The following is a 22735-nucleotide window of genomic DNA, read 5'->3' as shown; positions in this document are numbered from 1 at the left end:
TAAATATCTTCATCCACTTCCAATCGAAATTCCCACTCACCTCCCGTCGTCGGTTTTTTATGCTTGTCCGTTTCGCCATCCTCCGTCGTGGATGCGAAGCTTCTGTGCTGCTGGAGCTCATGACATGGCCGTAAGTGCTGTGGGGAAAAGAGCGGAAAATGTTTGCAAATTAACATTAATGACTCCATTTCGCATTATTGGTTGCTGCTTTAATGGGGCTTAAGTCTTGCAACCAGCAAAATGTGCAGGAATATAGCTAAATTATAAGCCTACTCCGTTCTAAAAGTATAGGGATATTATTACTTGCCTTTGCGAGTGGTTCTAAGAAAATGTACATTAGGGTGTGCCTTCCTTTTATTCAAATTTATTTGTGAATACAGTGCGTATGCGTAATTAAGTTCACACGCTATCCTTATAAAAAAATACTATTAAAGGGATAATTAAAATTATTTGTTATATTATTCAACTATCAATTTTAGTGCCATAAAAATATTTCAGCTTTAAAGTTCACCCTGGTTTACATAGTAAATTCCTTTACATATTCAGCAGCTCCACGTCCTTTACATTTTAGAACTGGCATTCCTTGCATGTTTCAGCCGAACCTAATTAAGTTAAAATGCTCCCAAGTGAAATCACGTGCTCCCCATAACGAAGGACGAAAACGACAACGAACTGGCACTCAAAACAAAAAAACAGAAAAACGGAAAAGGAAATGGGGCTATGGAATATGGGATGCGTAAATACAGTTATTCTGAGGACCACATGGATGTGTGTGACTTTGTGTGGCTTTAACCCACATCATGGTCTTCGTCTGGCACATTTCCTTTACAACTTTTTTTTATACTCCTTCCTTCTGGCGGCAACATTGCGTATGAGTAATCACACACGCACCAACACACTCAAACACTCCAGGGAGGACACAAATGGGCAAAGGAAATCGAAACCGAAACCGTTTACCGTGTCGTTTTACCAACTAAACAAGTCAGGTGTTTGGGCGGACTTCAAAGTTGAAACATTGTTAGCATTACACCTTCACACCAACGCAGCGAAACTTAAAAATCATACTAATAATATACAGATTTGTTATTCAAAGTTAACTTTTAAAACTTCAACTCTGTAAAAATAGAGCAGTGTAGCTGAATTTTCTCTAGTAATTTAAGAGCAACCCTCGCACTTTAAGCTTGTGCTTGAAAATATAAAATAACATTGCATAATTTTAGGTGCAGCATTTAAAGTGTGTGTGTGTGGGCTTGCATAGTCGCACAAACATATATGCATAACTTTTAGACCCGAGTTGGGAATTGCGGATTTTCTCATATGGTATGCACGTGTTGTGCTTCGATTTTAACTTTTACTGATTGGATTTCACGCTCCACTCCAATCAGGCGCTTCAATAATTCAGCTCCCGCTCGAATGCGCAGTGAAAAATGTAGCAAAATCAAATGTTTCCCACGAGTAATTGAAATTTAAATGGCAAATAAATTTCCAAAACACGCCCATGCAGTCCCTAGACCAAAATGTTGTTGGCTGTTTTTCCGCAGAAACTTTGGTGATTTGTTGGCGCGCATTATTGATGGACTTGGCCTGGCCAAATGACAATGGAACATCTCTGACAGTTTGGTCAGAGTTTCATCCGGCACAGAATGTCTGAATGCTGAGACTGAGTTGAGACTGGCGAAGCCGGAGGGGCAAAAGTAAAAGTTATGACCCCCGACGAGCTGTCAGCTGGCATCAAATGTTAAAAAGTTGCCCCACAGGCATTTGCAGTGAACCAAATGAAACATTAGGCGTCACATAAATTTAACAAGCTCCGACAGCCAAGCTGAAATCCAAGCTACAGCCGGATAGTATGCCACTTTTCTTTTACTGTGGCCAGAAAGTTTTTACGATCAGCCGAATAAATTGAAATCGCAGCTCAGTTCAGCTTAGTTCAGCTTGTCCTCCGTGGATGAGAGTGAAAATGTAATTCCATAAATTACACCTGCTGTTTTTCCCGGGAAAATGATAAACAGAAACTTGTGACCACAACGGGTGGGGCAAATCATTTCAAGTTAATTTGCCTTGTGGGGCAGCTTTAAAAAATGTTGAAGGAGAGCCGCCGTATACATAAGCATCAACATCAACATCCTTGGCCTCTGTCTGCGACATGTTGCAGCAATTGTCTCTTAATGAGCCCGACAATGTGACCACGTGCGGCGATGTGGTAGTCTAAGTCGATGGAAAAACAAGTCAGCACACAGGACACGCCAGGATAAACAAGGAGACAGGACGAAAAGGCTTTCTGAAGAGCAAAATAAGTGGAGGCTCTGGGTCATAACAATAAACAAAGCGAGCCGAGTGGATGTCTCTGGGTTCCTCAAATCTTTTTCGTCTGCGAAGCACCACAAAAAAAAAAAACAAATAAAAGTCTGCCAACATTAGAGATAAAAATAAAATTACAGTGGTTCGTGTAATTTGCATAACAATTTCATTTCACTCAACTTTTAGGGGCCATTTCTTGAATTTTTCAAATTGCTATTCATATTTTAAAGCAAGTTAAACCCCTAAAAAAGAAGCTTTAAACTGATGGAAATGAAATTTGTATTTTAGTTACTATAAAAGAAACTTCTCTAAAATGGTTTTTCTGCAATTAAGTAAAAAGCTTTAAAAGTCTTGCAGATATAAGTGAAACTGCATGCTAATTCCTCTAAGAATTATGATTGCTTTTAATGGTCCAAGTTGGTCTTCTTATGTTTTCAGTCAGTGTGGCATTCATTGATAAAGTATGAAGAACTTTGCGCAACTCCGCAGCAAATTTCTAAATTGATAGAAATAAAAATTTAAGAAGCCCGTCTCAAGGAATTCTGCATGGCAACTTCCCGGTTGAGGAAGTCATGCAAGCTGAAAAGTTTTAAGACAGGAGAAGCCCCAGACAAGCACTCGCCTTGCAGCCCTTTGTTCTTGGCCAACAGAGTCGCGTGTCAAGTGGCACATTCCTGGGCTTCTAGCCAAGAATAACACGGCGTCGAGCATATTGTTCTTTATGCGTTTGATTGTCTTTGAATGAGCTCGTTAAGTCTTTGGCCAAATGGAATAATGAATCCCCGTCAAAGCAATTTGTCCGATCGACCGAGCGAACGGTGGAAATGCAATTGAAGTTTCGCGCACAGATATATATTTTATAGCTCGTAAAAGCAAAGCAATTTGTTATATTGGTATCGGGGCTGCTGGCAATGAATCATAAAAATATTATGTGCGTGAGCAAATCACCGAGGAAATGAAATTAGTGGAATGACATCGAAGGATCAAGGCGAAGACAGGATAAGGCTTAAGGAGAAATCCCCGTAACATCTCGGCAAAATCTCAAGCCACGTCGATATAATATATTTCTATAAATATATTAAAAGGAGAAGCAGACGAAGAGAAAGCTAATAAATTAGACACATGTTCGCAGCAGGCGGGGGATTTTTTTGTCGGTTTTTGTTTTTCACTGGCGCACAGTGAATAGAATTGCCAGTAAAGATTTTCTGCAAGTAAATATTTAGCTGAGAAAAAGCAGAGAAAAATAGATAAACAAGCGCACACATTCTGACGTCGACTATCAAAAATCATCAGATACAGAGAGAGAAAAAATGGAAGAAACAAGCCAGACAGACTAAAATTAGTATGCACACAGTGATAAACATACACATCCAATAGATACCGAAATACACAACCATGAAATGGAAATAGATATTCCTGTGTTTCTCTCGAAGAGTGCAAAACGCGGCCAGAATTTTGTCGCCACCCTCACAATTCACAGATAGCCACAGAAAATTTGGTTAAAAGCAGACATATGCCTGTAAGACAGTAATATCTAATATGGCCAGAACGAGGAAATAAAAACATACACAAAACGAATTGTGTGTGTCAGAGGCAAAGTTTTCGCATTTGCCACAAGCATTCCTCGAATGCCTGGTTATGTAGGCCGTTTTATCTGAAGTTCTCCCATCCTCTCCCTTAAGAGTTGGCCAAAAGTGAGTTTTATGTGCTCATTTGTAAGCGTTTTACTTCAGTTTAAACGCAAGCTTAGGGAATTGCTGTGGCCTTTCAGTAAAATTCATTTAAATTGCGTATACGTCAGTTTGCCCCTCGGTTTGTTTGTTTATTCAGCCAATTTTGTTAATGGAAATTCGCCAGAAGAAAATAAATGAATTGCATTTCATTTATAGGATTCAAATACAAGGGAATTAGGTAAATGTTGTACCTAGAGGAAGACATGCATGTCACTCGCCGGCGGCTACTTAATAATGCAAAGGGTGAAATAAAATTCGAGTTAATTAAGCTTTAATTGTAATTGGAAAAGGTAAGAAGGGGATGTGCGAAAATCCCACAAGGATTACACAGTCACACATTTACACCCTTCTCGCTGTGCTACACCCTCATTCAACCCACAAGTTGGCCAAGCGAATTTCAATTACAGATATTCCATATTCATAGAGTCTGTGTGCTGCCCTCAGGTAACAGACTGCCATCAGTAAATAATGCACACGATACAACGATGAAAGTGGTAACAAATGTGGAAAAAAGGCCGCAACAAATTGAAGCACTAAAAGCAGCGAGCAGTCAATACAAAGCTCATAGAAACGGGAAACCATAAACTTGTGGATTAAAGTACATACCCATATCCCGGAATCAGGATTCGACGGGGGCAGGGGCACACATAAAAACCAACTCAGTAATTGCATTACTCACTCAAAATAATGGCTCATTAACCCGCAGGCCAATGAAGAAGGATGTAGGAGCTGCTCGGCTTTAATTACTGACTACGGGATCCATCTTGGCCCTCGCAGGCTTCACTACACACGTTGAGTTGTCCAACAAAAGTACACAAAGTAAACGTGTTCCTCTGAGGAAAAATATTATTTTCTTGCCATAGAAATTTCCCTTTTTGGCCGAAAATATCCAGCTGCCAACGTTTGAGAGAGCTGCTCCAAAAAAAAAAAAATAAGTGCCTTCAAAGGACCTCTCACACTTTCTGTGCCAAAGGTTGTGTGTGCTTTCTTTGAAAATATCTTGGCCATGTGCATGAACAACTTCCAGGACACGACCTTGCGCGGGTAATTTTCATTTTAATTTTAATACAATTAACACTCACAAGAGGCGATAAAATAGGTCTCAGTGAAAAAGTGCCAGGCCACGCCCCAATGCTTATCACAAAGGACCCGAGGCCACATCCCATTGTAATTAGTAGGCGAGAGAATGCGAAAAAGCGGCAACAAAAACCCAGCCGCATGTTGAGTGCTCCATTTAGGCCAAAACCGCATGAAAACAACATTATGCAGTCCCTTTTTTATGGCTAAAATAAACTAGAATGGTGACAACAAAAACGAGTGCTTTATAAGGACTCTGCTGCAAGTATACAATGTCCTTTTTTTAGTTGACAGGCAACAAGATGGTTTAATTGTTACTTATACACTGTATACCATATGCATTAATATACAATTAAAGGATTGTAATAGATTTAAACATCTACTTTATTTACATCCATGGTTGATATACCTTTAAAACAACAGCTGCATATTAATGCCCGTATTTGTGTTTGGTTTTGTTACATTGCTACTTTGCAACCGTATGACAAACTTAAGTGGATATTATGGTAGCCCTTAGCCCGAGAGTAGCACAAACAAAGTAAATTTATGTAGCTCATTTTGGAGTCTAGCTCACCGTGCCTGTGAGGCGCAACGAAAATTTGCATATAATAGTAGAATTTTCGCCTTCAAAACCGAGGGAAGAGACAACAACAACAGCAGCTGACACTCGAGTCCTCCAGTCGAGGAACTTGGGAACCTGGGACCAAAAACTGAAAACTCAAAACCCAGAGAAGCCAGCGATGTGGCCTGAATTAATAACGAACCTTTTATGCGGTTCCCTTCGACTGGGATGCCTATTCCCCTTTTTGTTTGGCCTTAAATTGGCTAGAATTTATTCAGAGATTGCGACGGCGATGGAGTTCTGCAAGTGGCCAAAGCCACAAATATTTACTAAATAAATTAGCAGCCACTTGGCGTTGTTTGCCCAACGCGCTTGCTAGTCAATACACTGAATTTAAATCAATGCACAACACGGGGAAAAAATTGTGTACACAAGAGTGACTCTTCACGGAATTATGCTGACAACATTGAAATATTTTATGGCGCAGGTCAATCGCGATTGGAGATCTCCCCTCGAATGGTTTAAATTGAATTGGGTTGATTTTATGAGTTCAACAAATAATTTATTTAAACAGACTGCTGGTCGCGTGGCCTCGTGGCCTCTGCAAGTGAAGTATGTATTTTAAATTGAGCACTTTTACGTACACAGTCAGTGCTGATAAGTGCTATCACAAAAATGCCACAAATTGATAACGCACATCGGGGCAAAAGTGAACTGGATTCTTCCCTGGCGCTTACAGTTTAACCTAAATTGTAAATAGTTTCGCAGATTGGATTACAAGAGCGCGGCGAAAGGGGAAAGATACACAGAGGGCTTTTGGCCACTTGTATCTATCAGATACTCGTGCAGCCCAACTCGGTGCAGAGTCATTAGATAAACATCAAAGCGAACATTCAAGCCGACAAGTTGCGGGGCAAACTCGAGGGCAAAAACAGGATAGGGGGTTCTAATGGGGATGGGGGGCCTATATGTGGGGCTCATGTGGGGGTTTATTTGCCGCCCTTGTCGACAGCAGAAGTCAAGTGCAGGAGCAATGGCCACATCACGCAAAGGCCAAGTTGCCAGAAGTTAAATTACTATGGAGATTGGGAAGACAAACATCAACATGAATACACTTATAAACTGCCTTATATAGGATAAATTTATATAATATAATAATTGGTAAGTAATTTTACTATTTTAATTATGGAACTAACGTGCTACGCTTTGAAACTGATTGTAGTTTTGCATCTTTAAATACTTTGTATTACCTAAAATCGTAGAAAAGTTTAATACATTCTCTTTAGCACCGCAAAAAGTGTTTTCTATTTTAAAAGTATATAAGTTAATTTATTGATATTTTTAAACAGTACTAAAACATTGAACTGGCATCTATGAGTTCACCTAAACTATTTTCTGTAAGTGTACATTTATTATAAGGCAAAGGCATATTCACTCCGTAAGCTATTTGTCGTTCTCTAAGTTATGCTGGCAATTTGGAAGGCATAACTTTAAGTTCTGCTGATGAAGCGGCAGCTTCAGCCCTAATGAGGTCTCCCTAATTTGTGACATGCTGCCACTGCCGTTTACGATAGCATTAATTACGCGTATAATCCTCGTCCTCGTCCTCGTCCCTTCCTCGAGGATTCTCTTTCGGAGTGTACCTACTGCATATATGTATGCAAATATTTTTGCAACGTTTGGTGGGGAAATTTCCTTTTCGTTTTTGCCCCGATAGCTAAGCAAAGATTTAGCAGCGCTGATAAATGTGCGAAAACGTGCACAAGTTTGCAAGGAGAAGTCCTGTGTCGAAGGATAATATAGGAACGAGTGGGTGTTATAGCAATGCGGGGTCCTATGATATGCAGATTTTCTGCGGCTTGACTGCTTGTGTACGGGTTAAGTCGAAGGCTTTTTGGTGATTTTACGTTGAGAGCCGTAGAAACTTGCTGATCAAACAATAGTTGATAGTATTTAAGAAGGAGATTAGCACAAGTCGAGAAATAAGTGCTGATAAGTTAAGTACTTTTCTGGGCCCAGACAGCCGGCAAAAAAAGTTGGCCGGAACTTTGACTTTGCTGGAAATGAGCCGGTAAAACTTGAGATTAAGGTTGAGCAGGTCTTAAAATGATTAAAAATCTTTGGGGGGAGTTGGAGTACTTTCTAGCTAGAATGCATGAGAAGCGCGGAGGAGGGTGCAAAATAATCAGAAAGCGAAGTAAGATAAAACCTTAGGCAGTCTGAAAAGTGTTTCATTTAACTTAAACTGAATAAGACATAATTTAATTAAGTAAGTTTTAATCCGATTTGGCAAGCGTGATATGAATTGCAATCAAGGTTGTTTGCTTCAAATTAAAAAGTTGAAACTTCATTTCAAGTTTTATTAAATCAATGAAAACCACGAAAAGTGGCAGAAATGTGCACTTTTGCAAAGCGCATTTTAAGTGTCACTTACTAAACCCGACTTAATAAGCAGATTTCGTTAAAAATGTACCATATATGTATGAACCAAACACCACACGACTATAAGCCCTGGCTTTAAGCTGCTGACCTCTGGCTGCATTACGGGCAACCAGCGCAGGTTTGCTTTGGATATGATGAATTCCATTTGCATAAGTACCGCGCTGTTTTTGTTTGCCCGACTATCGGGCTTTATTTATGTATGTATGTATATATGTGTGTGTGTATGTCTGTGTTTGCACGCACACTGGCGCACGCAGAGATGCACAAATAAAGCCGGCTCCAAAGCCTGAATCATGGCACTCGTGTATTTAATCAAATATCAATTGATCGCCCATCGCAACGGTTGCATCTGTCGGAAAATAATTGTTCACCGGCACAGAAAATTCCCAGTTACGTACAATTGCGGTCAGTCTAATAGGTTTTCATAAGCCAGGAAAATGTTAAAAATATATTTTTATTATAAATCAGCATTTTAGAAATAAGCACTTAACCAACTTGAAACCGATAATGTCTGAAGTTAAAAAATGTATTAAAAATTAGCTTTCTAGCGTGGCAAACTATACCATAAAACGAAAAATATATGAGATCTAAGTTATAAAAAGTTAGATCTAAGTTAGACATAACCCGTAAATGAGGCTGTATTTTTCCTTGTGTCCAATGTTTCATCCGAAACTTCCTTGACATTAAAAACTTAATACTGAAACAATTTGTGGGAAAACTTTCGAGTGGCAAATATAATTGTGTAATTGTTTAGAATTATATTTTTGCCATACTTCAGGAACAACAGGGAAGTTTCCTAGTATTTCAGCTGTCACTGTTCCTCATACACACACACACACACACACACGTATATATTTTTGTGTGTGTGCCACGCCCCAGGAAACAGGACGATGGCAAAACAAATGGCAACACACAATGCAAAAAAGCCGAAATTCGAGGGCAAGCCAAAAATTCCATTCTAGTGAAATTGTCGGAAAGAGACAGCTTTAGGAGGAGAAGAAGAGGATGGGGAGATGTAAAGACACACGTTCTGTGTCTGTGAGTCCATGTGCCTGCCTGTGTGTGTGCGTGTGTATTGTGGAGCAGACCGAATGGCGCCAATAAAAGTTTTTGTGCTCTACGAAAACATAGAAAAAACTGCAAGAGGGGTGCCCTCTAAATAATTCTACAAATCCTCTGGACTTTGTTTATTTTTTCGCGTACGCCCAGAGATTTCGAGTGAGCAAATTGGAGCGTGATGTGGAGACACTATGACAGGTTAAGATGCCAAAAACGGAAATCCGGGTCAAGAAGTTTGCCGCACTCTTTTGAGCTTGACAATCACTGATGTCGTTTTTGTCATCGTTTCTATTTGCCGTAATCAGCTGGGGAAAAGCTCGAAAAACAAAATGCAAATCCAGATAGACACTTGTGGGCACAAAAAGTCGAGCAAATAGCCTGCTAAAAGCAAACAATCTAGGTACAAAGTATCTCGCCCCTCTTTTTCACCCAATGTCATCAACACTCGCTTTTCGTTTCTCCCGCTCTCTTTGCAAACACAAAAGCTCTAAGCCGCCCGGTTGAGTTGAGCAAATAACGGCGTATTTAATCATTTTGTATGCAAATCGAGTTTGTCATAAAAGAAATACTAGCACACAATACGCGCCGCTTGAATGAGCCTTCTAGGTACAGTGAAGCTCCTATCAGGAGGTAAAATATCCTGGTAATCGGAAAACAGTACATATGTATGTCTAAAATTTTATGTAATTTAAATTTTAATTTTAATTAAATTTGACATTTTTGAGGCTTATTCATTCATCATAATCGAGTTTTACAGTGCCCTGAGTGTGTTCCCATTTTAGCTGCTTTCGCTGACTCACCTACCTAAGCTTTAAATTTAAACTGATAACAATTACAATTACAATTGTTTAACAACAAAAATCAGTAGCAGCATCAATGAAATGACTCACCCACATTAATTAAATCAATCACCTACAGTTTGATGGCCACTGGGATGCTATACAGAGTGCTAATTGTTCCAAACTTCTCTCTCCGAAAAAAATTACCTCCATCACTCATCTATCAACGCCCCTCTCTCTGCACCACCCCCGCCACCAACAACACGTCATGTGATGATAAACATTTCTGACAGCTGTTTTGTTGTTATTGCCTTGGCCTTTTCGCGCAGGTGCAAAAACAACAACAAGTAGAAATGGAGAGAGAGAAATGCCGGGGAGAGTTAAAGATGAAGAGAGCCAAACTCCAAATGAAGTTTGCCCAGTCAAAGGGAAGGGGGAAGAGTTAAAAAAAGAGAAACAGATTGAGAATTATATATACATGTGGACATAGTAAATATGCATGTAAGCTTATTTAGTATTTTCGGACTGGTTCTTTGCATAAATTTTAAAATTCGAAACACAAAATATGTCTGCCACAGCAGAGACATTTCTATAAGTATGACTGTGCAGAGCCACAACTGTGTGCATACAGTGGTGGCCAACAAAATAGCAGTGATCAATAAAGTATACTTCTAAACAACTTTATTTTAAAATATTTTAATGAAATTAATTGATGAATGAATAATTGAATACTCCACTTTTTTTTTAAATTAAAAAAACGATAAGAACATCGTATGACATTTGTTCAGTTATGAAAGCCCTCGAAACTGACCTACATAACTGTGCAGTAAGTTGCGATGGAACTATAATGGAATGACTAATTTCTTGATGCTATGCTGCTACCCCTTGCTGTTGGCATGCGCTTGTTCACATTCGAGAAACAAGTGCGTGTATTTTTATAGATCCGATACCGGCGCTGGCCAACAGCTGCTCCCCCGGAGCGCGACTTCCCCAGATAGTTTTCCATGAACTATACATAGTATGTATCAATGTGTGTGGGTACTTTGTATGGCGCACTTACCAGGGCGAAGGTGGTGCCGGGTGCCAAACGCAGGGCGAGACTTCTATGGGTGGTGGTCGCCGCCGGTCGCAGGAAGAGCCGAAAGGCGCTGACCATGGCAGCCCTATTTCTGGACATGATGCGGCTCGCTTAACAGGAACTGGTTGTGCAGCTGGACTGGACACTTCACCACAGCACTGAATGCTCCTCTTTATTATTATAACTTTATTGTAAATCACGAGAGCACCGGTTATGGGGGGTAAATTATGAGTAATGTTGAAACTTTTTCGCTATTCGGCGCCCAACTTGTTGTATGAGTAAGAAAATAAATGAAAAATACAAGCACGTCAGAGAGGCTTGGCACTGTCTATCAGCCGAAATCCAAATCGAAATAAAAGCCTATGTGCGAAAGGGGTATTATTTATTCGAACCGGAAACTTCTGCAAAGCCTCTTTCATCGTCGTGGATTCCGAAGGCACCGTTAGAATCTTCCGATAGGCCCGAATAGATAGCTCCCACGATAAATAAACAAAGTCGACCAATAAGAATTTTACTTTCACTTAACATTTTGATATGATTACATTATGATTTTGACTACTTAAGAAAAGTTTGTGAGTTTGTGTAAGTTGTGACAGGGAAAATGCAACAAGCCGCAGGGAACAACAAAAACAACCAAGAACGGGCGCCAAAAAGGAGAACGTGAGAATTTTCGGAGAGGAGGGGCGAAGAGAATTACCGGTTTTACCAAGCGAATCTTTTCTTTAGCTTTTCATGCGCGGCACAGAGGGCAAAAAACCCAGCGATTAGCACTTGGAATAGAATTATTTATACATATGTGGAAAGATATATATGTATATTCTGGGAATTTAATTATTAAGAACGCGCCGTTTTCATGGACTTTCGCTGCACGGCACACGCTCTCTCTCTCTCTCTCTTTCGCTCTCTTTGCACTCTCTTCGCCCACGACTTTTTGTTTAAAGCCGGCTGTGTAAGCACGCGATATTATTAATAATTAACTCTTTTTGCAACTGTCGTTTATGGCCGAGTACCTGTTAGCACGTGCTGTTTTTATCGTTCTATAGCTTATCTAGTTGAAATATAAATGTATAGCTCGCGGTTTCGATTCGATTTTGTATTCATATATACCGTTGTTTTCTTAGGTAAATAAATTTATTTACTCAATAATATACACCAAAAATTGCGCGTATTTGAATGCTAATATTCAAAGTTATGAGTAGAATTTGAAAACATCGACACCCACAACCGACACGAACGAACTACAGAAATGAACTAACCGAAGCTGCGAAGGAAAAGCTATGCTTCATCGAACTATCGGTAAGCCCCCAGCACCTATCGATTACCTGGAAGTGACTTCACTGTTTTCACTGACGGAAGTGGCGCCAAACTACGTAATTCAAAATATTAAAGTGTTTCTTATTTTTGTAAATTGAGTTAGCTTCCTATAGTTACAAATCAAATATATTTGGTTTGGTTAGCCCAGCAGAGCACTTCCTACTGTTTTAGATTTCATTTAATAAATTGGAATGAAAAGCTTTTTGAAAATAACGTATTTTCGTGCCAAATGCAGATTTTGACATTCCGATTGCCACACATTTTCATTCGATAAGTTTTACACTTTTCCGCACTTAGCGGGTACACCTTCCATTTGGTTCCTGAACTCGATAAATGTGGATGGTGCACTAGGCCAAGGTTCATGTCTTAGCTTTACCTGGTTTTAGAACGTGCCGAGGTTTGTGTCTCGACTCTTATACCAGCTTGCGATTGAAAACCGTTGTTTTTTAGAACGAAAGTAAATCTACTTTTCAAACTTCCCGCTTCATTACACAAATAAATAAATCTCAGCTATTTTACACTTGCAATAATTTCGCTTTTATTATTGTCGCATTACCAATCTAAACTTGAACTAGTCCTCATACATTTACGCATATATCCAACTATACAATAGAGCTTTGCTTAGTGCTGCGTTAGAACTACAACTAGAGTTTTACACTTTTACATCGAGGCCTGTGACAAGCGCATTTTGGGTCTACTCACTAGGCTTAGGCTAAAAACATCTATAATACACTTAGGGGATAGAGGCAGCCTTATGCTTAACGTACTAGTCCGATTTATATATATGTATGTATGTATGTATATCTGGTTTTTACTGCTGAAACAAAGTCACAGTTGTGGCATGGATTTGAAATGCTTAAAGTACACAGAAGTTTCTGCGGCTGCCGTGTGAATAGTAGTAGTACGTACATTGTTGTGTATTTTGGAGTTGTCAAAAGTTATTTGATCGAGTCTTTAGGATGCGGAGAGCTGAATCGGTGTCTGAGGTAATAGTAATAATGAAAGTGCTGGATTATGCGTAAACTTAATTAGGCGCTTAATGCGCCATTGCCAACTAATAAACGTTAAACAACTAACAAAGCGCATTTATGCATTTATTCATGATGCCTCATGATATTATTTATGTTAATTTATAATGCCCAAGCATACAAACACACACACACATGCACACAGTCATGCCTATTTACACAATGTTTGCAGATAAATCCACACAGATACGCACTCACACACTGTACAACTTTAGCTGACAACTGCAGTGACATTAATTAGCTGCAATAGCAACAAACAAAAAAGATTTATGCATGTTAAAGGCGACTAATTATGTTATTTTTTCCATCTTAATTTAACTTTTTTCTACGGCAGCTGCCTAATTTAAGCGGTTTATAAGCCGGCCCTTTTCCGGTTTTCACTTTCGGCGAGAGTTTGCAATAGCTACACTGAGCATATAAAATCAATGCCTCAATTTATACAAAGAAATCTATTTTTGATTATAAATAGAATTGAAAACTAATAACTTGACATTTCTGCAGCTTTTAAACTCAGAAGAACTGGAGAACTTAAATAGCCAATTAATATTAAATTTCTATTTGCTGACGCCTGCCAAAAGTGAAAACCGGAAACGAGTGCGATAGATTTTCCATCGAATTTCCATCAAATTTTCATCCTGTCAGTTGTGACGCCGTCGTCGCTGAGCGCTCTCCGCATTTTCGGCTGCCACATGCAGCCAATGCAACTGCTTCCTGAGTTTAGCCCGCAATTTGCGATACCTGGTGCCTCCTATGCCACCGACACCACCTGCTCCTCCTCCTCCTACTCCTCCACCTGCTGCTGCTCCTCCTCCAGCAAACAGCTGCTATCACGTTCCCGTGGACAGGTCGTCTTTGAGCCATTGCGGTATTGGCCGCGAGCCCAGCTTTTTGAGCAGCTTCACCAGCGCCGTATTGTGATTGAGATAGTATCTGCAAGAGGGAAAACAAAACAGATAAAAACATTGAAAACTTCCATCAGAATTTTTTGAAAGAACACAGTCAAAGTGGTGGCGCGAAATTAGAATTTCAAATCGCTGGCTTCTACGCCACAAAGACAGAACAAATATGCAGATCGACACGGTCTTATCTCTTGCAGCACCTCTTCTTTGCTGGCCAAGTTTTTGAATATTTTACTTCAGTCTCCCAGCTCCTGATGATTTTATGAACCACTTGGATTGCTCAGTGCTACAGAGGAGATTCATCTCCGGGAATTTGGACAAGTTTGTGCCACCAATCTGAGGAACTAAGCTCGGGTCTTAAAAAGACATAACATCTGGCAAAGCGAGGGAATATTAGAACCATTTCAGTTTTTATTTGCCACAATAGGAAGCCAGCTAACTAAACCTTTTTATACCCACATCCACGAACGTAATCGTTTTTCTCCACCAACAGCATCGTGCAATCGCGTCAGGAAACAAATTTCCCCAGCTTACAGGCACTTTTATTTGGCCAACTTCAACTCCCAACTCAAACTCCCCTGATATATTTCCCATTTACTCGCAGTTGAATGCCTCACAAAGTAGTCCATCTGTCCATCTCCATTTCCGTATGTGTACTTTCTGTGTGTTTGTTGGCCTAGAAAAATGCGGTGCGGCAAATCGTTTTCCTTGTCAACTGACAACAGCTGGCATACCGACGAAATCGCAGTACAGCAAAGTGCACTTTTAGCGGCCGCAAAGTGCCACACACACACTCATACACATATCCTTTGAAGGAAGAAAAAGCGAGGAGTTTTGTGCCCACAACCCATGGCCACATATGTTCATTAATCCTTCACTCAAAGCAGCAGCAGCAGCAGCAGCTCCTTCGTCGTCCTGTCTGTCGTCCCAAATCACTCACACCGAAAACGCCGCCCACACACGACTGATGGCTCGAACTTTTCATGATTTTCCCACCTTTGCCCGGCTTTTCTCTCTCAGGTCCCTTTGCGCTTCCCCTTTTTTTTTTGGGGTTTTTCTTTTTGGGTGAGTAAGGGAAGTATAAGGGCAGTATTCGATTTTACTCACCGCTGCAACAGCTTGGCACTGCGCTCATCCATCGCCGGATACTGGCGTCCCTTGGACTTGCCGAGGCATTTATTGCGCTTCTCGCTGACGGCCTGGCAGTAGAAGCCCTTCTTCACGTCGTATCGCAGGTGATTTGAATAATCGAGCAGCGGCTGGATTTTGAGGAAGCGCTGCAGCTCGTTCATCACATCGATGGGATTCAGGCGCAACTGTTCGCCATCGATGATGTGCACCTGCTGGGCGGGATAGTAGGCCAGCCAGTGCTCCAGGTGCTGGGCGTACTTGCCGGGATTTAGGCACCGGTTACGCAGATCCTTCAGTGCCCTCGGTGCGGAGTCACCAGCCGTTATGACCTGTTCAAGTGATTGAAATCAGTGGGAAATCAGTGTCATTTCTAAGCATGAACGCCCTTTTTGCTCATATGCACGTTAAGAAAATGGTTCAGTATATGAGGACATAAAATGATAGTTACTTATGAAATTATAAAATGCTTACTCCCTTTACGCGCAGTGCAAAAATGCCATCGAGGAAGTGAGGAAAGAGTTCTGAGTGCCTTGGCATGGACCTGGACACATGTCAGAGCAAGCTGGCGGAGTAATCTGAGGCATTCGGACATGTGTTAGTTGTGGGAGACAAGCTCGGTTGCAAATAGAAATTTTCCGGCATGGAATTCAAATGAAATGTGCCAAAGAATCAGAATCAAGCCGAAAGAAGCTGGCAGGATGTGTGGAAGAAGGCACCTTATTGCCACAATGGAGCAGCAGGAGAACAAGTCCCACAAGTTGTTTCGTATTAAAACCGAATTTTCCTACATTTAATTTGTTTTTCTCGATTTGCTTTTGAGGTGAACCGAAATGAATTTTCCTGTTTGCTTAACTGTTACTTTTCATTTGCCTCGCACGTTGCGAGTTAAGAAATTGCAATTTGGTGAATTTGTATTTGCTTCACTTGCTATCGCATGCATATCAATCAAGGGGCACCATTTGATTTGCATGGCAAGCAATGGGGCGAGTTAATTATAGTTTTCCATTGGGTTTATCTTGAAGCCATACGCACCATTGGTCGTGATAATAAACAAAAACAAATACTAATTGCAGGAAAATCAGTTTTCTAGACATTCAGTATTGCTTACCTGATAGAAACTATAGTTGTTGGCTATGACATCGCCGTGGGAACGCTGATGCTGGTACCAGGAGTAGGCCCTCTTCGCCGGCGATATCAGAATCGTGACGATTTTCGCATGTGGGAGCAGGGCATGAGTTCGCTTGGGCACAGCCTCGCCATCGAAGTAGGTGGCACTCTTCTCGAACATGAAGCGTGGCGAACCCAACTGCGTGGGCATCGGTGAGCTCGTGTTCGGCAGCGATTCCGATGGAAAGAAGTCCATGTACCAGTCCAGGCCGCGATAGTAGTTATTGCCATTAAAGAACTGAACCTCCTCGAAGGTTTCCGGACTGGCAATATTGCTGGCAATACTGCCATGCATGGATAGGAATGTGTACAGTGCAGTGGTGCCCGTTTTCTGTGGCCCAATCACCAGGAACTTGGGCAGCGAATCGCAGTTCTTGGTCTTGGACCAGATCTTCTTGTGGCGCACATCGTCACAGGGATTACCCCACACGGGATCCACCTCCTCCGGATGCAGCCGGAAGTACATCTCGGCCAGCTGCACTGGCGGCGCTGAGGCCAACTTCAGGTTGGTCCAGCACTGCAGGAACTTGATCACCGATTGGAATGTGTACAGAGCCAGACGATCCGAGCCGTAGTTGGACATGTGCGTCATAAAGATGTTGATGGGATTGTACACAATGGTCTGGAAGAGTTCGCCACCCTGTATGGACTCATCCAGCTTATCTCTGCCGCCCGGATAGCGATCAATGTACATGGTGTGGGTGAATAGGCCACAGGTTTGCCTGGGCAACACCATAATGTTGCGATGAATGAATCCTCTTCTCAAACGAGCGGGTCTCAAATGCGGATACTCCTCGGTGGACGTTACCTTCACGTTCCACACCTTTTTCCAGGCCAAATACAGTAGCTCATGGGCGGGATAAACGCCCGAATGATGCGGTGATATGGAGTAACCCGAATCCGTGGGTATGTTGTGATCCACGGCAAAGGCGTAGTTTAAGTGCATTTCTGCCATCAGGAGGGTTAGGTTATCGTACAAATGGGGCTGCTGGTGTTTCCACATGTGCGAGAACCAGTTGAACTCTTGCACGTTCTGCAGCAGGAAATCATCGCCCAGATTTTCCTCCCTCGTGCCATGATGATAGTACTTTCCCGAGAAACCCAGATTGAACCGAAAACCGGGCACCATGGCTGCTATATTTTTCTGGGTCGCTATTAGGGCTCTCACATCATCTGGTCGCAGTCTGGTGCCCTTTTCGCCCACGAATATATCATCGATATCGACTAGAATCATTCGCTCCAGATTCAGACTAAGTTGACCATGACTTAGATAGCTCAGCGCATCCAGAAAGACCAAACGATGCAGCCAGAAACGCAAACTGCTGCCGAATAGCACTCGCTGTATGCCATCCAATTGGCCGCGATCTTGAAGCACAGTGGTCAGCGGTAGTTGCACCTGACCCACACTGTCCGCTGGATATTCCTGAGTGTTTCGCTGAGCCCACTCCACCGGCTCATAGGTACTGTGATTATGCTGGAACACCGCCCAATCATCACCGGGCAGTGCTCCCCAAGCCGTTTCACCAGCTCGTGTTAAACGCAGCACTGAGGACTGGGGATTCAAGCTGGCGTCTCTCAGCCTCAGATTCGTGTTGACAAACAGCGGAAAGTCGCGTAGTTGGGCACCCACCAGCGTCTCCTCACTGGGACTCACGAAACCCACAATGCCCACGGAGTACTCGCGGCAGTATTTGTCCAGCAGCTCGCGATTCCATTTGTCCATATTGAGGTATTTGTCCAGGTTCTCGAACACAATCACGCCATAACGACCTTTGTCGAGATTGGTGAGAACTGGCAAACTCTTGCCCGCCACTTCGATTTTGTATCTGCAAATAAGAGGAAATTGGATTTTTAAGAATGTGTTGCTAGCAATGTGTTAAATGGAAAACAATATGTGCAAGCGGTTTATAACTATCAATACCAATAAGTATTTTAGAAGATCAACGTCTTCTTGAAGCCAAAACAATTTTAAGACAAAAAAAAACATAAGTCAAATATTTTTCTAACCAAACGCAATTGTTGTGCAACAAATGGCATATCACAATGGGTGGAATGTGTGTGTGCCATAACTGTCAAAGCAGAAACAACATGGCAAACAAAGATGGCGTTGGAAGCAGTTCCGGCACAGAAAGATAGAGATAGAAAGAAAATGCTTGTCAAATGTGACATTCATTGAGGGTGTGAGCAAATGAGACAAACGAAATCCTCCTTGGTTTGGATTGGAAAGTGCAGCGAGAGCTGCATTTGACAGCCGGATGTCAAAAGCGGTTGGTTGACAAGCCACATATATGGATATATAGAATGGGCGACATTGCAATGCAATTCCGAAACACCAAACGTGAGTTGCATACGCGGCAGCTTGTGTTTGTTTTTTGGCTGAAAGAATAGATAAGCTTAGATTGTTCTGTCAAGAAAGCGAAAAAAAATATAGAAAAAATATCGCATAAATCTCAGCGCACGCTTTAAATGCTTAATTTGCATTCGTTAGGGATATGTGCACATGTATGTGCGAATTTACGTATGCCATTTGTTATGCATTTCCATTTCCATAACCAGGAAAAGCAGGAGAAGCACTTGGAAAAAACACAGCCAATGGCATAATTACATTGAACACGGCTGCATTAATATTCAACGTCCTTATGAATAAAATCAATTTCAATAATATTATTTTCGCTGAGTAAACCTGCTAAACGTTGCCATCTACCCAACTACTACTACTACTACTACTCCCTACTCTTATTGTTCCCTTTCGCCTGTGCGTAAATATTTTGCATAAATATTAAAATATTTTCACTGATATGGAATTTCCAATTGATTGAATTTCATGTCTGTCTCTGTGCATTTCTCTTTGGGCGTTGGGCGAATGCATATGCATACGCATATGAGGAGCAAATGTCGGTTTTGGTTTTGCGTATATCCTGCATACACTGCCAACCAGCATCCTGGATCCTTCATCCTTTATCCCACCACATCCTGTTGGCCAGCCAGTCAGGCGGGCCATTTAGTGGATTTTAAAGCTAAACAAGCCAAGCTCGTGACCGAGGCCAAAAGCCCAAGCCCCCGAGCCAAACCCAAACCCAAACCCGAAAACCCAAAAGCCAAAAAAGTCAGTGATCCGATCCTTCGGCAAAATGTTGTCCACTTTATTCAATATGCCAAGCGGTGTTTCCACCATTTAAGGGGGCCAGTACACGTAAAACCCGAAACGGAACGTAAAAAACCCAATGGAGCAGCCATTGTAAGCATTTTTATTGCCTTATTTTTTGGTGTTTTTTTTTTGTTGTTCTTTAACCCGCCACACATTCGCCGAAGCATATTAAAAATATTTGCAACTGCCCCCGCAACCGCGTGGCTGCATATAAAAGTCATAAGGCAAAACAGTTTATATATGACTGAATGTGGTGCTCCACTGAGCCGAAACTGCTCCCTATATATATATATATATGAATATATATATAGATATGTATATATCCTGTGGAATGGGGAGTCGTGGCTCGTGAGCGTGGCGTATTATTGATAGTTTTGTGCGATGGGCCTGACAAAAAACGAAATGACTTTTGGCCTGGTCCCCCAGCGACCCGCTGAGTTATGGGAGTTGGAAAATAAAATCAGGTGGATATTTTTGGGTGGCTGTTGGGCTGTTGGGCGGTTAAAACGCTGACACACACTGCATGCATTGCATATTTTATGGCGCGTCAACACGAGACCATGTGTCACCCGGCAGGGGGTCTCCATTTTGGAGTGAAGGCTGGCGATTCTGCAGCAAGCCCATCAAAGTGGTCATTTATGTTGCGCCCGGATATTGAAAAATCGCATGCCCAGCTCGACGGCTCGAGGACGAAATGCGCTTGAAAGACTGGTAATGTAAAAAGGTAAATTAAATGTGAGGATCAGCAACGAAGGCGGAATGTGCTGAAAATTCCGAAAAAATTAAGCAACTAATGAACATGGAAAAGCTCTTTATAATTATTTTGTAGTTTTAATTTACAGCTTTAAAACAAAGCAGGGAAATTTGCGTTAAGAATATAAATTCTTTAAATCAAAAGCGCACTGATTAGACATTTTTACACCCTAATATGTGTCCACTGTCACAGATAGCAGCCAAACCGCCGAGCAGCCCAAAACGACCCACATCAAATGGCACAAACGAGCCGCAGAGGCAGCAAAGGAATTTCCATAGCATACTTTTCAGGTGTTTGGGGGGGGTAAATTTAATGCGAACTTCTGCTAGGTTATTCGAGTGCTGTAAGAGCATTAATTAAAGCGTTTTATCTGCACAAAATGTTTGTTTAATTAACTATATAATGACACTTTCCCTTGGTGCGAATGTGTCGCTCGCTGTGTGTATATATAATATAGTATGTATGTTGATGTTTGAAATTTAATTGCCAGACGGAAAGTGAGAGAAGTTCATTTGCAGGCCCGCAGCGGATTTGTTTTAAAAACCCATTACCGGGTATTACTTGCAAGTAAATAAATGTTGTTTTTTCCTTCACCAGGCTTACGTGTGTGTGTGTGTGTGTAAGAGAGTTGTGTGTTTGGGGGCTTGCGCTCATTTGTTTGCATTTGTATGGGGTGTTAAATTATCCTCGGGATAAACGTAAAAGTGCAAATGCCGGCGTACGCGCGAGAACTTGTTTTTTCCTTTAGCCCTGTTCTTCTTCTTGCCTCCGTTTCCGGTTCGTAGGTGTTGCCTGTTTGTTTGGCTGTCTGTCTGTCTGTGTGTGTGTGTGTGTGTGTGTGTATGAATGTGTGTCTGTGGGAGTTTGGCGGTGTTTGTTGGCTAACTCGCGCTTGTCGCTTATGCAACGCATTAAATGAGCTTAGTTTTAGTTGACTTCCCACTGCCACTTTGGCTTACAGGGTCTTGTGTCGACTCCGCTCGAGGAGCTGCCACATTCCGTTGCATGCCCCCGCAGTCCAGCAGCTGTGTTGTAACTTCATTAGAACGCTTTGGGGCTGCCGGTCTCATCTTGGTGGCGCATCTCACTTGGCCCTTGTTGATATTTGCGCCAGGAAATTAAGCTGCAGGGCGAATCGCAAATAGCGAAACAGGAATGCGAAAACAGGAATACATTCACAAAATGTAAATGGATTTCATTTAAAATTTTAACGAGTAACTTGACTTTAATAAATATTATAACTTTCTTTTTAACTCTTCAATTTCTGTAATAATTGCTAATATTGTTAATCTTAAACAGAATTTTGTTTCATGTACGAAATTCTACCTGCAAGCTGAACATGGATAGTAGAACCCTTCTTGAATGGAATAAAATCCACAGGATTTATTTGACCGACTAGCTTTTGTGGCCAGCCAGTTGAATTGATCCCTGCCATAAGAGGCAACAGCCAACACATGGAATTCGACGGCCCAAGGACCCAAAAAAAAGTGGGCAATGGCAAAAGTTGGCCCGTGAGGCAAAGTTTCAGCTTATTAGCTGTGAGTAATGATGCAATTAGCACGGTGGAGGCCATGGACTACCTGATTGCTTGATTAGATGTGCTGTGGCAGACACGTGTGCCAATTAGTTGGTAGGCGAGTGGTAGGCGATTGATTTCCATCAGTCGGACACGGAAATGGGAAAAATCGTTACCTTCCAAGTGGCCTCACAATGGAAATTTTATGTAACATGCCTTTAAGTGAACATACAACTTAAGCCGGTTTATCCTTTAAAATTAAATTGATACACTTCATAGGCAGCAGCTGGAAATGTAATGAAATGAAATGAAAACCACACATAATTGGAATGCTATTTGCAATAATTTAATACCCGTAATGTAAAGGTTCATACTTTTGTTGGGGCTCAACTTCTTCATATTTAAATGCCAGTTAAACACCAGATCGATTTTCCATTTAATCGCTGCAGGATTAAAGTACCTCCCACTCCGCACTCGAATTTCCAATTAAATTCCTCGCATATTAAGACATTTTCCCCGTGGCCTATAATTTTCAAGCGTAATTAACCCCGAACCAAATCCCCCACCTTCACTTCAGTTACTTCAAATGGGATATACATTTTACCCGGGGCAAAAAGCACTTTGCCCGTTGCTTTAGCAACTCGCTGAGTAATCTATATATCATAAATAAAAATGCCCAAGAGGAGGTAACTGTGTGCGAGTGCCGGAAGTTACTTCTGGCTCGGGACACTAAACAATGTGAAAATT

General features: G+C 41.5%; 2 protein-coding genes across 9 annotated transcripts in view; both read right to left on the bottom strand.

Moving 5' to 3' along the window:
• Nucleotides 1-12282, bottom strand: part of LOC6533212 (calcium uniporter protein, mitochondrial) — a 43452-nt gene extending 31170 nt beyond the window's left edge. The window contains exons 1-3 of one of the 8 annotated variants that reach the window (XM_039374497.2): nucleotides 12139-12282; nucleotides 11014-11297; nucleotides 41-137 (exon numbers count right to left, since the gene is read on the bottom strand). In XM_039374497.2, coding sequence (XP_039230431.1) covers nucleotides 41-137; nucleotides 11014-11130 — 214 coding nt within the window. In that variant the 5' untranslated portion in view covers nucleotides 11131-11297; nucleotides 12139-12282. Of the gene's footprint in view, nucleotides 1-40; nucleotides 138-11013; nucleotides 11389-11728; nucleotides 12007-12041 lie in introns of those variants that run through there. The other 7 variants (XM_039374499.2, XM_039374500.2, XM_039374498.2 and 4 more) reach the window with 7 other exon arrangements.
• Nucleotides 12283-12858: 576 nt separating this feature from the next.
• LOC6533211 (bifunctional heparan sulfate N-deacetylase/N-sulfotransferase) overlaps nucleotides 12859-22735 on the bottom strand; it is a 56019-nt gene continuing 46142 nt past the window's right edge. The window contains exons 5-7 of the mRNA XM_002093901.4: nucleotides 16512-18396; nucleotides 15380-15732; nucleotides 12859-14303 (exon numbers count right to left, since the gene is read on the bottom strand). Coding sequence (XP_002093937.2) covers nucleotides 14201-14303; nucleotides 15380-15732; nucleotides 16512-18396 — 2341 coding nt within the window. The 3' untranslated portion in view covers nucleotides 12859-14200. The remainder of the gene's footprint in view (nucleotides 14304-15379; nucleotides 15733-16511; nucleotides 18397-22735) is intronic.

This window comes from Drosophila yakuba, chromosome 3L, assembly GCF_016746365.2.
Source record: "Drosophila yakuba strain Tai18E2 chromosome 3L, Prin_Dyak_Tai18E2_2.1, whole genome shotgun sequence".
NCBI lineage: Eukaryota > Metazoa > Arthropoda > Insecta > Diptera > Drosophilidae > Drosophila > Drosophila yakuba.
Note: the sequence above shows the minus strand (reverse complement) of the source record. Positions and strands in the feature narration are given on the sequence as shown.